General features: G+C 47.5%; 1 protein-coding gene and 1 long non-coding RNA gene across 2 annotated transcripts in view; both read right to left on the bottom strand.

The window, feature by feature from the left end:
* LOC140193655 (uncharacterized) overlaps positions 1–10,810 on the bottom strand; it is a 45,165-nt gene extending 34,355 nt beyond the window's left edge. The window contains exons 1-2 of the long non-coding RNA XR_011884910.1: positions 10,760–10,810; positions 4,345–4,426 (exon numbers count right to left, since the gene is read on the bottom strand). This is a non-coding gene — a long non-coding RNA (uncharacterized lncRNA). The remainder of the gene's footprint in view (positions 1–4,344; positions 4,427–10,759) is intronic.
* Positions 10,811–12,685: 1,875 nt separating this feature from the next.
* The window catches only part of LOC140193656 (rac GTPase-activating protein 1-like), a 28,050-nt gene continuing 23,555 nt past the window's right edge, over positions 12,686–17,180 (bottom strand). The window contains exon 13 of the mRNA XM_072250814.1: positions 12,686–12,703. Within this exon, the coding sequence (XP_072106915.1) occupies positions 12,686–12,703 (18 nt within the window). The remainder of the gene's footprint in view (positions 12,704–17,180) is intronic.

The raw sequence follows: 17,180 nt of genomic DNA, 5'->3' as shown, positions 1-17,180 counted from the left end.
TTGAAGCCATTCATCTGTACAAAGCACCTTGTGAAACAGGGATGGCATCCTCAGCTATCTTCCCTCCTGTCTTCTCCCAGCTCCCACCAAAAAGACTGCGACTCACACCAGTGTCCGTCACAAATACCTCCCACCCCTCCCCCCCAACTCCACTATCCTGACTGGCTGACACAACATTACTAAGTTGAACACAGCTCCTCATCTTTAGCTCAAACCCAAACATGATAAACGCAGAACAGACAGCTCTTACATAACTGCTAAAGTGAAATACCTACAGCACAGCAGTAAAAATCTTAACCAGGGTGTTACACTACCCTATCTCTAGATTCTGTGATCAATCCAACCCTTCCCTTCCACAGGCACATGGATGTCGGAAAAATGGAGGGCCATGAGTCTCTTATATGTCCCTAATTTATCTGCCTCTATCACCACCCCTGGAAGCGCATTCCACGTTCCCACTGCTGTTTAAAAAATAACTTACCTCGGACTTTTTCCCCCCCTATACTTTACTCCAATCACCTTAAAATTATGTCCTCTGGTATTAGCTATTTACACCCTGGGGGAAAAAAAAATGTCTGGTGGTCCACTATCAATGCCACTTGTTATCTTGTGTACCTCTATCAAGTCAACTCATCCTTTTTCACTCCAAAGAGAAAAACCTTAGCTTGCTCAACTCGCTCACAAGACATGCTTTCTAATCTGAGCAGCACCCTGATAAATCTCTTCCACACCAAATTTCAGTTCCATGTTCATTCAACCACACATAAAAATACAGCCAAGTGAAAACGTTCCTCCAGGGCCAAGGTGAAAAACACAGTACCAACAGTCACACATAGCACATAGTTAAAATAGCAGGAAAACACAGTATCATAAAATATCTAGCCCAAGTCCCTGAGTGTCATAGCCTGTAGATTGATGGTAACTGGGATGTTGTCCTGAAGCCACGTTTCCGCAAGGACAAGCCACAGCAGTTTCTTATCTCACACTAGTGCAGCTGCAGAGGAACACAATCTAGCTAGTCTTCCATTGAGTGAATACTGGAGAGCAGCACTGATGGAGGGGCCAGTCCCCAACCCAGCACAGACTACAGCTCACCCGACGCACCTTGACTTTTACCCACACCGCCTCTGGCATATCCTCCTCTGGGTAGCTGCAATAGGTGACAGCACAGGGTGAGGGTGAGGATGGGGGGCCATACAACAATTGAGGCCACGCAGCTCCCCCACCTCCCGTCTTCCCAATAAACCTGTGAACTTGACTCTCGTCATTCCAATGTCCAACAGGGTCTTGTAATCAGAAGATTAACTGATTGTTTTCCCACATCCTTCCTATAATGGGGTGACCAGACAGAACACGATGGAGATGGAAATAGGCAATGCACCTGCCAGGAGAGTGAGCAAGTGCTGGAGTCCCCAGATGGATCAGGTTTGAGGGCTGAGTCACTCATGCCTAAAGGTTCAAGATTGTTTATGTCATTTCCAGTACACAAGTGTAAAAGGGAATGAAATAATAGTTACTCTTGATCTGATGCAGCATAAAGCATATTATAAAGAACAATAATTTAAAGAAAAACAAAATAAATACTTAAGACAGCTTATTTACGTTGAGGCCCTCATGATCAGGGTCGATCATGAATAGTGCGTCCTAGCTGTCGAAGTCTATATGCAAGCCAGGGCAGTACGATATGGAGAGCAAATTGTTCCCCATGAGACAGGCTTCCCCTCTCCACTCAGGGAATGAATCCAAATTAACAGCAGAGACCGATTCTGTTCGGCACCAGTGTTGTCACAGCAGATGCCACTCAGTGCTAAACTCAATGTAGGTCTGCCTTAGGGACTCCAGCTCCAGATTTTTCACCTCTAGGTTTACTCCCAAAGCCTTTCCCATGAGTGGGTATAGCCGCAGGGCAGTGGAGCTTTGAAAACAGTTTTCCTTCTCCTTGATCAGCCACCAACCACAGCTAACAAACGTCAACTGCCCTGAGTGACTGGTTTCAAGGTGCCAATAACCTGTCTTTGCCCCTTTTCTTGTTGATGGAAATGGTTCTGCCGGGCTTAGTAACCAAGCCATACGTGAGGGGCGGGAGCAGGAGTTGGTTGTTTGAGGCTGTTTGGGATCCACACTATTGGAAGTGTATAATACGTAGTGGGAGCTCGTCCCCACTACTTGTCCCAGCATCACAACCTTAATGATCCAGCCACTTCACCTAGCAGCCCGATATTCACCTATGGGTGAACTTCATCGCATTCCACATCACTGGCCTTTGACCACAGAGTGGAGGCCAAGACTCCAGCGCAACCTCCAATTCCTCACATCCCTGTCCCTGAACTCCAACGACTCTTCACTCCCTCCCCGTCCCTGAAACCAACCCTATAGAGCTAAAGAACAACCAAGTGCAACTTCACCAGGGTCTGTAGCTCAGCACGTGGTTACATTACTGGTTCTACTGGGAAAGTGAACGGTGCCCTGTGGGGAGGGAATCAGTGACCCTAAAGGCCAAACGCCGGGCTGGATCGCCATGGCTTGGCTATGCACTGTGCTGGAAAATGAGATGAGTGGTGGTACTACCCATTGGGCCAAAAGCCTGGTTCATGGCTGTATAACTGAAGCAAGATGGGAATCCTCACACACCAGGTCTGAGATTCTGCTGTGGTACTGAGGTATGAGTTTGTGGCTGATTGTTACCCATGGAACAAAGTTATTCAGATCGATCCATGGTGACGCTAGGTACAGGAGTGTTTACGCAAGGTGACTGACGGGAAATAAAGTGGTGGTGGTTGAGGGTGTGGAGGGGTGGGTTAGTGGACGGAGGTGTTGATCAGCATTACTGCTTGGGGTAAGTAACTGAGACTGGTGATCCTGGTGTAGATCCTACATAGCCTCCTCCCTGATGGGAGTGGGCTCCTGCTTGGATGAATCACTGGAGTGTGGAAGGAGCAGAAACCCACACAAAGACAGTGAGGTGCATCGATCCTCCAGCGAACCCTGTGGAATATTTAATCCATTCTCCACCTGCTCCCCCCCCCCCCCAGTGGTTACATGGGTACTCTGAGAAATAGCCCAGCCCAGAGGTGACTGCAGGGTACATTGATGGACTTCCTGTCATTGGAGCTCAGCCCACACCAGGAGTGAGGTCTCAGTTTTTCCCTTGCTCGGTCCCACAGCAGTCGAGCCCACTCATAAGACATAGGAGCAGAATTAGGCCATTCAACCCATCGAGTCTACTCCGCCATTCCATCATGGCTGATTTATTATCCCTCAACCCCATTCTCCTGCCTTCTCCCCAGAACCTTTGGTGCCCTAACTAATCGAGAAGCTATCAACCTCCACTTTAAATATACCCAATGACTTGGCCTGCCCAGCCATCTTTGGCAAAGAAATTTCTCCTCATCTCTGTTCTAAATGGATATCCCTGTATTCTGAGGCAGTGCCCTCTGGACCTAGACTACCCCAGCATAGGAAGCGTCTTCTCCACATCCACTCTATTGGGACCTTTCAATATTCGATAGGTTTCAATGAGGTTACCCCCCACCTCCACCTTCCCGCCTCATTGTTCTAAACTCCAGCGAATACAGTCCCAGAGCCATCAAACACTCCTCATGCATTAACCTTTTCATTCCTGGAATCATTCTCATGAAACTCCTCTGGACCCTCTCCAATGCCAGCACATCCTTTCTTGGTTAAGGGACCCAAAACTGCTCACGATACTCCGTGCGGTCTGACCAATGCCTTACAAAGCCTCAGCATTACATCCTTGCCCTCCTGAAATAACTGCTAACATTTCATTTACCTTCTTTACCATCACCTCAACCTGCAAGTTTATCTTTAGGGAATCGTGTCTGAGGGCTCCCAAGTCCCTTTGCTATCATGCATAGGTCTAAACTCACACAAAGCCCACCCTCCTGCTGCTACCCCATAACTGAGATCTGGGAAAAGACAAAGTGAATGAAACTTTATTTTTTTACACTTAGGCAGTGAAAATGAGCATAAACTTTCAACAAGCAATCCCTCCCTCCCCATCCAAAACCCAGTCTGACACTGACCAGAGTAACTATTCCCCACCCACCATCTATACACAGGTCTCCAGAGACCAATCATCCCAGAAAAGCATGGAGTAAAACTCGAGAGGAAACACAAATCTCTGGACAGATGAAGAATCCAGAATGTGCCAGGGTCTGTTGGGACAAGGTTCTCTCTGCAGAGGTTCCTCACAGGCACTTTATTTCAGGGTTGGTGAAGGGAATAACTTGTAGGAGGTTCCAGTTCTGGAGGGAGACAGTGACACCAGGCGTCAGTCGTTCCCACAACACCTCCCACCTCGCCCATCCACTCGCAGATACTCACAGCAAGCCGGGGGGCAGACAGCAGCCAGGAGAAAGGTCCATCTTGGCTGCATCAGGGCTGGTCAGTGGCTTGAACAGAGTCCCTGAAGGGGGAAGAAGTCCAAATGGAGGGAGTCAGCCCAGCATCAGGTCCCAAACCCAATCAAAGTCTTCATTACCACCCCACCAAACACACAAACCCACCACAACCAACAACCGTAGCACACCCAACACACTAACCCAACCCAGAGGCTTCACTACCACCCCAAACACACAACCAACACCCGAGCATTACCCATCCAACACACACAGACCCCATAACACCATAAGCACCCAGCCAACATCCTAACCCAACCCAGAGCCTGACCAACACACAGAAACCTTCCACTCAATTTCTATCAGCTATTCCCACCCAACTTCAGAATCCTAAGCAGAGACAAGCTTCTGCTTTATTTCTCACAGCAGGGTTTCCCACCCACCCCAAAAACACACTTCTCCTATTCCGGAATCTCCCACATTTCACACAAGGCGGCACGGACCACACTCCCAACAGCTCCATGGGAACACAGATCATTCAGTTGTCACTTAAGTTCAAAGGTGAAAGTAAATTATCAAATTCCATACATGTCACCGTATGCAACCCTGAAATTCATTTTCTTGCAGACAAACTAAGTAAATCCAAGAAATTGAATATAATCAATAAAAAACCGCACCCAACAGGACAGAGAAACAAACAATGTGAAAAAGAATAAATTGTACAAATACTAAAGAAATAAAACAGTAATGACAGATATGGTGGCTGTGGCTGCAGCCGTTGTCTCCTGGACTGGTTTCAATCGCCTCGGTGGTTTGTGGCTGTGGACTCACTTTTGCAGATTCTATGGTTTGATGTTTAATGTTCTGAGAGTTATTTGTTCGTTTTTTGTTGATTGCGTGATTTGCTTTCTTTTGCATGTTTGATAGTCTAGTTGTGTGGGATTTATCTTGGAATGGATTTATGGCTGTCTGCAAGAAAACAATCTCAAGTTTGTATACATAGTTTGATGATAAATGTACTTAGAACTTTGAATTTAAATAAGCAATAAAGTACTTTGAACTTTAAGAAATAAGTAATAAATATTGAGAACATGAGACAAGTCCTTTCAAGTGAGGCCATAGGTTGTGGGAACAGTTCAGAGATAGGGGCGAATGAAGTTATCCCCTCTAGTTCAAGAGCATGGGGCAGTTGTTCCTGAACTTGGTGGTGCGAGTCCTGAGACTCCTGTACCTTCTTCCTGATGGCAGCTGCAAGAAGAGTCGTGGTGCTCCCTGATGGACACTGCTTTCCTGCAATAGCACTCCATGTAGAAGTGCTCAGTGGTGGGGACAGCTTTACCCATGATGGACTGGGCTGTATCCACTACTCTTCATAGGTTTTTCCATACGAGGGCATTAGTACTTCCATACCAGCAATGAACCGCCAGTCAATTTACTCTCCACCGCACAACCAGAGGTTTGTCAAAGTTTTGATGTCATGCCGAATCTTCACAAACTTCTAAGGAAGTAGAGGTGCTGCTGTGTTTTCTTTGTCATTTTACTTGTATTCTGGGCCCAGGACAGATCCTCTGAAATGATACCACTGCGTAATTTAATGTTGCTGATCCTCTCTGCCTCTGATCCTCCAATAAGGACTGGCTCATGGGCCATCGGTTTCCTCCTCCTGAAGTCAATAATCAGCTCCTTTGGTCTTGCTGACATTGAAGATCTGGCTGAGTGGTGCCATGGCGACAACCTCTCACTCAATCTCCCTCCTACATGCTGATTTGTCACCATCTTTGACTCGGCCTATTATGGTGTTGTCACCAAACTGAAATATGGCACTGGAGCTGTGCTTAGCCTCACAGTCACAAGTGTAAAGCGAATAAGGCAGGGGCTAAGCATACAGTCTTGTGGTGCACCCGTGCTGACGGAGATTGTGGAGGAGACGTTGCCAATCAAAACTGACTGGTGTCTGTAAGTGAGGAAATCGAGGATCCAATTGCACAAGGAGGTATTGAGGCCAATGTCTTGAAGCTTATTAATTAGTTTTGAGGGGATGATATCATTTAATGCTGAGCTGTAGTTGATAAAGAGCATCATGATGTATGCATCTTTCCTGTGCAGAGTTGAGTGAGGAACCAGTGAAATGGCATCTGTTGTGGATCTGTTGTGCTGGTGGGCAAATTGGAGCAGATCCAAGTCGCATCTCAGGCAGTTGATATGTTTCATCACCAACCCCTCAAAACACTTCACAGTAGATACAAGTACTACTAGATGATAGACATTGAGGCAAGTCACCACATTCTTCTTAGACATCGGTATAATTGAAGCCTGCTTGAAGCAGGTGGGCACCTCAGACTCCCAGAGCAAGAGATTAAAGATATTGGTGAACATTCCAGCCAGTAGATCAGCACAAGTCTTTAGTACCCAGTCAGGTACCCCATTTGGGCCCGATGCTTTCTATGGGTTCACCTTCCTGAAGGATGCTTTTATGTCAGCCTCAGAGGCTGAAATCACAGCATCATCAGGTGCTGCGGGAGTTTGTAAAGGCCCCTCTGTGTTTTGACAGTCAAAGCGAGCATAGAAGGCACTGAGCTTATCTGGAAGCAAATCCAGACACAGAAGACGCAGGAGCAGCGGACATTGAGTCTGCTCTGCCAGTCCTTCTTAATCTTATCCTCCTGCATAGGTTTAGTTCCCCAGTTGGAAGTGAATAATTCTTAGGCCAGTATTTGGATTGCAATAGAGTTCTTCAGTGTCCCAGTATACTTGGAGTACTGGTCTGGTCACTTTATAGATGGAGCATATTGGAATATTGTGTTAGATCCAGTCACCTCATTGTAGGAAGGATGTGAGAGCTTTAGAGAGGATGCAGATGAGATTTATCAGGATGATACTGGGACTAGAAAGCATGTCTTATGAGGAAAGGTTGAGTGAGCTGGGGCTTCTTTCTTTCTTTGAAGTGAAGTGGAAGTGAAAAGGTGACTTGATAGGTGTACACCATTAAAGGTATACAGTGAGTGGATAGCCAGAGATATTTCCCCACACGGCAGAAATGGCAATGTCAGGGATATAATTTTAAGGTGATTGGAGGAAAGTATGGTGGGGGGGGGGTGTCGGAGGCAAGTATTTTCCCCCGTACACACAGAGCAGCGAGTTCGTGCAACCCACTGCCCAAAGTGGTGGCAAGTACATTACGCACATTTAATCAGAATCAGGTTGAACATCACTGGCATACATGTTGTGAAATGTGTTGTTTTGCAGCAGCAATACATTGCAAATAATTTAAAAACTATAAATTTCAAAAAGAAATAGATTTTAAAAATTAAACTAAATAAGGAGTGCAAAAAGACCAAAGCAAGAAAAAATATTGAGGTAGTGTACACAGGTTGATTGTTCATTCACAAATCTGATGAAGCTGTTCATTAAAAGTGTGTCTTCATGTGAGGAAACTCTGGAAGAAAGAAACATGGAGGGCTATGTGGGAGGGAAGGGTTAGATTGATCTTAGTGTAGGTTAAGAGGTTGGCATAACATTGTGGGCCGAATGGCCTTACTGCACTGTGATGTTTATTTCTAACCAACTCCTGGGAAAGGAGAGATTGTTTAATCAATGTTACAGGACAGGTGAGTACACACGGACTACCCTGACAGATGGGAAAGGACCAGAGATTCACAAATACTCGGGTAGGAGGGAGCAGGGAGGTGACGCTGAACCAGCAAGACCCTGAACCAGATACAGCTGGGGTTCTCTCTCTGTTCTGCTCACCACACTCCAGGAGGACAGGAAGGTTTGGAAAAGATACACTGGGACAGTTCCAGGGAGAAGGGATTCCAGCCCCAGGGCGATTCTTGTGAAACAGAGAAGGTTGGGAGGAGAAACTGGACAAGTTTAAGAGGAGATGAGATGTACAATTACTTCCCAAGCTGACATGAACCAAGACCATTCAGCCCATCTATGCTGTAATAATTCTACAATTCTAACATCAGCACCACTATTGCCATGCTGAGATTACAGCAGTGACGGTTCCTTTGTGCACTTCCAGATAGTGAGCAGGTTGTTTCCTCCGCGAGTGCTGGGTCCAGCGAGCGGCCATTCCCCAGGCAGACAGATGCGACGGGGTCCTGGCTGAGCCGTGCTGTAGTTTTGGTGAAGTCCGATCTCTGATGACCCACCAACCTGAAAGATCAGGCTTCAGAGGTCAGCAGGAATCTTTATGGCCAATGGACTGAGCCCAGACAGCATCTAACTCCCTCTCCCCTATTTCTGAACACAAAATACCACAGACACCAAAAGTCTGAAACAAAGCTCTGGAAACACTTGGCAGTTCATGCTGCACTCTGTGGATCGCTCATACCACAAATCCAAGTGCCTTCAACACTTCTACCATGTCTCCTGCCAAATGTTTCCGGAGTTCAGTCTTCACTGCCTCTCCAGTATTCACACCAGGACATGCCAGATTGACAGACGGACACAAAATGCTGGAAGAATTCAGGTCAGGTAGCATCTATAGAGAGCAATAAACCACTGGCATTTCAGGCCAAGACCCTTCAACAGGACACGGCCCAAAACACCAACTATTCATTTCCACAGATGCCAGCTGATCTGCTGAGTTCCTGCAGAACTGTGTGCGTGTTACTCTGAATTTCCAGCATCTGCAGGATCTCATCAAATCGGCATGCCATCAAAAACTTTGGCAAACTTCTATAGATGTGTGGTGACTGGTTACATTATGGCCTGGTATGGGAACACCAATGTCTTTGAGCGGAAAATCCTTCAGAAAGGTCATAGATTTGGCCCAGTATATCACAGGTAAAGCCCTCCCATCCATTGAGCACACCTACATGAAATATTGCAGCATTCAAAGATCCTCACCACCCAGTCCATGCTCTTTTCTCGCTGCTGCCATCAGGTAGAAGGTACAGGAGCATCAGGACTCACACTGCCAGATTCAAGAACAGTTACTACCCCTCAACCATTGGGTTCTTGCACAAAAGGGGATAGCTACACTCATTTAAGGACTCTGCTATATCATTATTTCATGTTCATTATTTAATACTAATTATATTGGCACAGTTTTTTTGTCCATTGATCCTGTTTACAGTTACTGTTCTATAGATTTGCCAAGTATGCCTGCAGAAGAATCTCAGGGTTGTATATGGTGACATGTATGTACTTTAATAATAAATTTTAGGTTGAACTTTAGAATCTCTTGTATTTAAGGTTGACGGGAGGTTTAAGTTGGAGGGTTCCATCTGCCTGGATCTAAGCAGATTCACATTGTCTTGAGACAAGGTTCCTCACTGGGTGAGAGCCTCTCCCATGGTCTCACGCCTCTTATCGAAGAAAAGATGTGCTGGCATTGGAGAGGGTCCAGAGGGGGGTTCACCAGAATGATTCCAGGAATGAAAGGGTTAACACGTGGAGCATTTGGTACCTCTAGGCCTGTACTCACTGGAGTTTAGAAGAATGGGGGGGGGAGGGGAGGGGTGGAAATCTCATTGAAACTTATAAAATATTGAAAGGCCTAGATACTGGATGTTTTCAATATTGTGGGAGTCTATGACCAGAGGGCAAAGCCTCAGAAGAGAGGAACATCCATTTAGAATGGATGAGGATGGTGGTGAATCTGTGGAATTCATTGCCAGAGACAGCTGTGGAGGCCAAGTCAAGTGGAGATTGATTGGTTCTTGATTAGTTAGGGCATCAAAGGTTAAGGGGAGAATGGGGTTGAAAGGGATAATAAATCAGCCATGATGGAATTGAGAGAGTTCAGAGAAGATTTACTAAAGTGTTACCTGGGTTTCATCACCTAAGTTACAGAGAAAGGTTGAACAAGTTGGGTCTTTATTCTTTGGAGCATAGAAGGTTGTGGGGGGGGGGGGGGGGGACTTGATAGAGGTATTTAAAATTATGAGGGAGATTGATAGAGTTGACGTGGATAGGCTTTTTCCATTGAGAGTGGGGGAAATTCAAACAAGAGGACATGAGTTGAGAGTTAAAGGGCAAAAGTTCAGGGGTAACATGAGGGGGAACTTCTTTACTCAGAGGGTGGTAGCTGTGTGGAATGAGCTTCCAGCAGAAGTGGTTGAGGCAGGTTCGATGATGTTGTTTAAAGTTAAATTGGATAGCTATATGGACAGGAAAGCAATGGAGGGTTATGGGCTGAGTGCAGGTCTGTGGGACTAGGTGAGAGTAAGAGCTTGGCATGGACTAGAAGGGCCGAGATGGCCTGTTTCCATGCTGTAATTGTTATATGGAATAGTAGAGCAGATTTGATGGGCTGAATGGCCCACTTCTGCTCCCAAGCCTTACGGATATCTAGTAACCCCCTTGCACACGCTATCACACAGCCCCTGCCTGACCAACACACCATCTGTCCACCTCCAGCCCAAATCAAGAAGATCCCCATTTCTCACCATACACAAAAGGGCTAGGCTCACTGGCCCCACTTCCTGTAGGTGCCTTAGACACGACCTGGCCCCAGACTTCGGGGGGCAGTAAAAGGAGACGCTCCACGACCTGTGGGAGGGAAGAACAGCAGCAAGTGGAACCACGGCTGAGCAAGGGCCAAGACCCTGCAGGACCTGAAGGAATCTCAAGCAATAGAACAACACAGCAGAGACAGGCCCTTCAGCTGAACTAGTCCATTGAGCTGACCCAGACAGACCCAATTTCCAGCATTTGACCCATATCCCTCAGACTGCACATACCCAACTGCTTCTTGAGTATTATTGCACCTGCCTCCACCACTTCCTGACTGCTCATTCCAAACCCTCACCACACTATGCAAAACCCCATCCACACCATCCCATCACACATTCCTGACATCCAACACAGAGTGAAGCTCCCTTTACACCGTCCCATCACACACTCCCAGGGTCAGACACAGTGAATCTCCCTCTACACCATCCCATCACACACTCCCAGGGTCAGACACAGAGTGAAACTACCTCTCTCATACTGTCCCATCACACCCCCCCCAGGGTAAGACACAGTGGAGCTGTTCTGATTGAGCAAAGAGTAATTGAGGAAAACTGTTGTATAAAGTTTGCCAGATATATTGGAGAGGGTGTGGAAGATCTAAACATCTGCGTGAGTGGCTGTTTTAGTGTGGAGGCTCCATTTGGAGTTTTCCTGCCAGTTTGGACCAATGTTGCTGGAGGCTGCTAACTGTGTAGCTTCTCACTACAGCCTCTGACAACTTACCAGGAAGCCATTCTGCTCTGAAAGCAGTGAGAAACACTACTGTTCCTGTTAGCCTCGGGCCAACACCCCTTCCTCCTGCATTGTCATGTTTCTCGGTCAGTGTAGGTGCCAAGGCAATGACAGGCTGGGAGTTCTCCACTGGAATTTCTGGTGCTGTACCAAAAGGGACTGTCAAGTGCTGGGCACCTTCCTACTGGCCCAGCAACAGAAAATGCCTCTTCCATCCTCCTGTTTAAGTAGAACAGACTGGTCTAGACTGTCTACAACATGCTTCAGTTCTTCTTGGGACTCCAGAACTTTTGGGCAGCCGTACTCATGGGATCTGCTGACATCGCAGGAGCAAGCAAACTGCAAGCAGTTCCAAAACTTTTCCATCCAGGAACACTCCTCACTCAAGGACTTTATCAGTGGACATGGCTGCTTATATTGTAGCAGTGATTATTGGATTAGTTTCTTATTTTGGACTGCAATACCACTATATTGGACCAGTCTCCTGGGAGTCACTGACCTCCGGGGGTCTATGACTGCCTCTCCACCCTCAGAGAACGCCCCGTCTCAGTACGTGGAGGATGGACGTGGGGTACAAGGGAATAACTCTGCTGCAGTGCTCAGAGACCATGGAGGACTTGGATGGAGTAGGTGGTATTCTGGCCTCCAGGAAAGAGTTCGGGAAGGCAGTGTTCTACTCAAGGACTGACAAGTTGGTGGAACAGGCTCTCAGTAGGGTGATCATGGTTGAAGACACCTTTGTGCAGATGGAGTTGGTGATCGCTACCACGCAACAGATAGTCCTCTGCCATGTCAAGCCCCTCTTTCCCATTGAGGTTCTCCTTCCCTTTCTAGCCCTCTTCGGACAAGATCAGAGATCACAGATGCAACATTCACAGTGTAACCGCTTTCTGGTTCCAGCTGTTTATACAGCTGGCGTGGGAGGAGGATGCTGAGGGTTTGTTTACTGTTTGACACAAAGGGGTAGACTACCAAGTGTATTGGAGCTCAGAGCACCCACTGTGCCATGTGTGTAGGGAGGTGGGGCACTTTGAAGGAACTGTCCCTATCTCAGGACTAAGGATCCCACATCTGGCACCTCTGCCACCTCTGCCCTGCTGCCCCTGCCCTTACCTCTACTTAATCATTTACCGCTGCATCTGCCCCTGCAATTTCAGTGGGGGAACTCAAGGCTACATGGAGCACGAGTGCGAGGAGGGTCAGGGAGGAGACTCCCCAGGGCAGGAAGAAGTTGTCCAAACACTTGGGGGAAAACTCCCCCCCCCCCAAGTATGCTGAGCTCACACCGACCCCTGTGCCTCGTACTAAGGAACCTGCTTGCCCTGACAGTCAGCAGGAGGCCAAGGGAAATGTGTGGGAGGATGGGCTGATGGAAGCGGGGAGTGTCACTGTACACGTAGTCTCTGTTCCTGCATGCTCCCAAAGCCCAAAGAGAAGGAGCTCCTTTCCCAATAGGATAGAGTGTAGATGTGGGGGAATGGGGAGTGGGATGTCAGCCCCAAACCCGAACTCTCAGATACAGCCCCAAGACCAGTGGTGGGTGGAATGTGTACAGGAAGGTGTTCCCCAAAGGTGGAGTTGTCCTTGATCTGGCAACTGAGACAGCCCTGGAGCCCTCCACCCAGGACTCCTCAGAGGTGGGTACACTGGGCAAGGATGACAACACAGCAACCAGCCCTTCTCACTCTCAGGATCCAACTCCCAGTCAGCCCCTCGAACCAAAGATGTCAGAATCCACCCTCACGGCGAAGGGTATATTCACCACGCCAACTCCACCAGTCCCTGGTTCACAAGGAATTCCTGGGGGTGGGGGGTGAGCCCTCTGTTGTTGTTCCTGGGGGTAGGGCTGATGTGAAGGTGGAGTTGGCAGGTATGAGCACTGTGGGTAAGAAATGCTCCCAACGGCTAGTACACACGGGAGGAAGATGGGGGCTGTATATGTGGTGAAGGGGTGGAGGACTCATTTGATAGCATCAGCGGAAACCAGCCTCCCTACACTAATCCAGAAAGCAGAGGTCAGAAGTGTTTGCATGTCATCAGCAGATCTATAGGTGGTGTTTGAGTTGTGTCAAGCCATGCTGTTGTGGGTGTAGAGAGAGGTTCAGTGGGTAAGCACGCATCCTTGAGGACTCACACTTAGCAACACCTCACACTCAGTCTAATCCCTTCCCCACTGCCTCACCTCTTTACCCCTTGGATACATTTCTGTTGATTTATTTATTTGTAAATGGGGTAGTTTAAAGGAGAGGACTGTGTTCTTTATTTTTAAATACTCAGTGGTGGGTGTCTGGGGTAGTGGAAGCAGATACAATAATGACAATTAAGAGGCTGGCACATGAATGTGGAGGCAATGGGGGGGGAGGGTATAGACTGTGATGGGGGAAGTTTAGTTTAATTCAGCATCATGATCCACAAGATTACAAGACCTAGGAGCAGAATTAGGCCATTCAGCCCTTGACACCCTGATAAATCAAGAACCTACCTATCTACCTCCGCTTTATACCCAATGAATTGGCCTCCACAGCCATCTGTGGCAATGAATTCCACAGATTCACCACCCTCTGGCTAAATAAATTTCTCATCTGTTCTAAAGGGCATCCTTCTATTCCGAGGCTGTGCTCTCTGGTCCTACGTTCCTCCACTATAGGAAACTACTTCTCCACATCCACTGTCTAGGCCTTTCAATATTCAATAGGTTTCAATGAAATCCCCCCTCATTCTTCTAAACTCCAGCGAGTTCAGGCCCAGAACTATCAAACTCTCCTCATACATTAACCCTTTCATTCCCAGATTCACTCAGTGGGCCAAAGAGCCTGTTGTACGATAGATGTTCAAACTTCAGGCCTCTATCAGCTGTCAATAGTGTCATTTCCTTCCATTTAATATAGTCTTTAATTTCCCCTGGGTTGATCATCTTTCCTACTGCAATGTGTTGTATTTGAGAGTGTTAAATGTCTAAATGCTCTCCCCTCCTCTACCCGAAGGTTTGAACATCTTCCATCCATCAACTCCAGGAGTAGAGTACATCTTCCTTCACCCTACCAAAGTGCTTGCTGAAGGGTCTCGGCCCAAAACGTCGACTGTTTATTTATTTCTGGAGTTCACCTAACCTGCTGAGTTTCTTCAGCATTGTGTACGTTTCTCTGGATTTCCAGAATCTCTTGTGTTCAGCCCACTAATCTGCTTTCTCAGAACCTGAACACCTTCAGAGAATGCCTTGAATTCCTGTTTCCCTTGAGGGCCTGGTGTCCAGCAGCTTAACCTATGAAAATCCCCTCCACAGGGATCAGGGATCTGACACACTGGCTGCAGTTTTAGCTCATGGGCAGCAGGGGGCAGAGTGGGGCCACAGCCGCAGCTCAGACTCACCAAATTTCACAGCACCAGACCATTCAGCCCTTCCAGTCTGATCCTGTTTAACAATGATGGATACAACTAGGGACATTTAAGAAACACTTGGATAGGAGTATGGATGACAGAAAAATTAGATTGATCTTAGAGTAGGGTACCAGGTCAGCGCTATATTGTGGGCCAAAGGGCATTTACTGTGCTGTTCTATGTTCTAGATCCGATTGCAACTCCAATTCTGCATTGCTCTAACCCCCATAACTTTTATTCTCTCAGCACCAGTAACATTTTAATTCCCTTCTTTATCAATAATTGTTCTACCTTCAACTTTAAAATGCACTTGGACAAGTATGTGGACGGGAAAGGTTTAGAGGGATTATGGGCCAAACCACTTAGATGCCAGTCTTGGTCAGAATGGACCAACTGGGCCAAAGAACCCGTTTCCCAGCTGTATGACAACCTCCAATATTACATCTCATTTCTCCCAAACACACAAACCATTTGTTTAATGAACACTGGACCTGGTTTCTAAATTTCACCCCCTCAGAGGAAATATTGTCCCCATAGCAACCCTACCAAGACCCCTTGGTGTTTCCACTGCATTCAAGTCCCCTGCCCCTCACTCCAACATCCAGCAGGTACAAGCCTAGCTTGCCCAACCTCTCTAGGAAAGCTCAGCTGGTTCCCCCAAGGAATCCCTAAACCTTCTCGGAGCCACTTTCAATGCAACAGCCGCCCTCAGGGAGCCCAGTGCTGTATGCACTTGGTTTCAATAGGAACCCGTTTAACGGCAGCAACCCAATACATTGTCCCAGCCTTGTTCAGGAGCTTTTGATGGCTCTGGGGCCGTACTCACTACAGCATAGAAGAATGGAGGGTGGGGGGGGTGAAAGAATCTTATTGAAACCTACTGAAAATTGAAAGGCCTAGATAGAGTGGATGTGCAGAGGATGTTTCCTATAGTGGGAGACTCTAGGACCAGACCACAGTCTCTGAATACAAAAACATCCATTTAGAACAGATGTAGAGGAATTTCTTTAGCCAGACTGTGGTGAATCTGTGGAATTCATTGCCACAGATGGCTGTGGAAACCAAGTCATTGGATATATTTAAAGCAGAGGTTGATAGGTTCTTGTTTAGTAAAGGCTCAAAGGTTACAGGGAGAAGGCAGAAGAATGGGGTTGAAAGGGTAATAAATCAGCCATGATGGAATGGCAGAGCAGACTCGATGGGCTGAATAGTCCAATTCTGCTCCTACGTCTTATAGTCCACCTCAATCCCACCTCTCCTCCCAATCTTCTCTGCTCGAAGAGAACCACCTTGGGCTTCTCCACTCTGACCCTGGGGCTGGAAACCCTCCCTTGAACCATCTCAGTGAATCTTTTCCACCCCATCCCCAAGACCTCCCCATCCTCCCGAGGTGTGGTGACCAGAACCAGACAGTTCTCCAGCTTGTCTGACCCAGAGTGTGCTGGTGGGTCAACAGTACCCCTGCTCTGCAGACCCAGGATAACTCAGACGTTATTTGTCTGGTTCTTCATTGATTCGATTGTATTTTTGTGTTTTTCTGTGAAGGCCTGGCAACACATATAATAAACTTACTTTGAACTTTTACACTTTACTGAGCACACTCGATATTCAGGGAATTGTATCCACGTGGATCCACGTCCTCTGCACCAACACACCCTCTCAGGTAAGCCCTGGACTCTCACCAATACTCACCTCCCCCCTTCCTCAAACCTCCCAGCATTAACTTCCATTGGGCACCTGCCCACCCTTCCTGCCGGTGGCCCCTCAGTCCATCAGTGGCTCCTTCTCTGCAGTGAGGACAGCTCACCCCTGCACAGGGTGAGAAGAGCAGCTCTGACCCTGGACAACCCCAGTGGCCGCACCCCATCCTCCTCTCCCTTCCCCTCTCCCACCGCTCAGGCCCCAAGTGAACACAAGCTGCTCCGATCTACGGAATCTGCTCACAAAGTGAATTTGGTAAATTTTACTAGCATTTGTCGCCCATCCCTGACTGCCCTTGGGAGGGAGGGGAGCCATCACCTTGACCACGTGTACTTCTGGGGAACGGTGATGGAGTCCGCAGTTTAAACCCAGTCATAGCAGAGAGTATCAAACAACACACAATATTGATGCATTTCCCAGTCAAGGTGTCAGGATGGTGTGAGACCCGGCCCGGGGGTGGGGTTGGTGGAGGGAGTTGTGTAAGGCAAAGTGGATTCATAATAAACCTGAACTGAAAGGACGAGACCTTACAGTGATAGAACC

Source organism: Mobula birostris, unplaced genomic scaffold (genome assembly GCF_030028105.1).
Source record: "Mobula birostris isolate sMobBir1 unplaced genomic scaffold, sMobBir1.hap1 scaffold_683, whole genome shotgun sequence".
NCBI classification, from domain to species: Eukaryota; Metazoa; Chordata; class Chondrichthyes; order Myliobatiformes; family Myliobatidae; genus Mobula; species Mobula birostris.
This window is presented reverse-complemented; position numbering and strand designations above follow the sequence as displayed.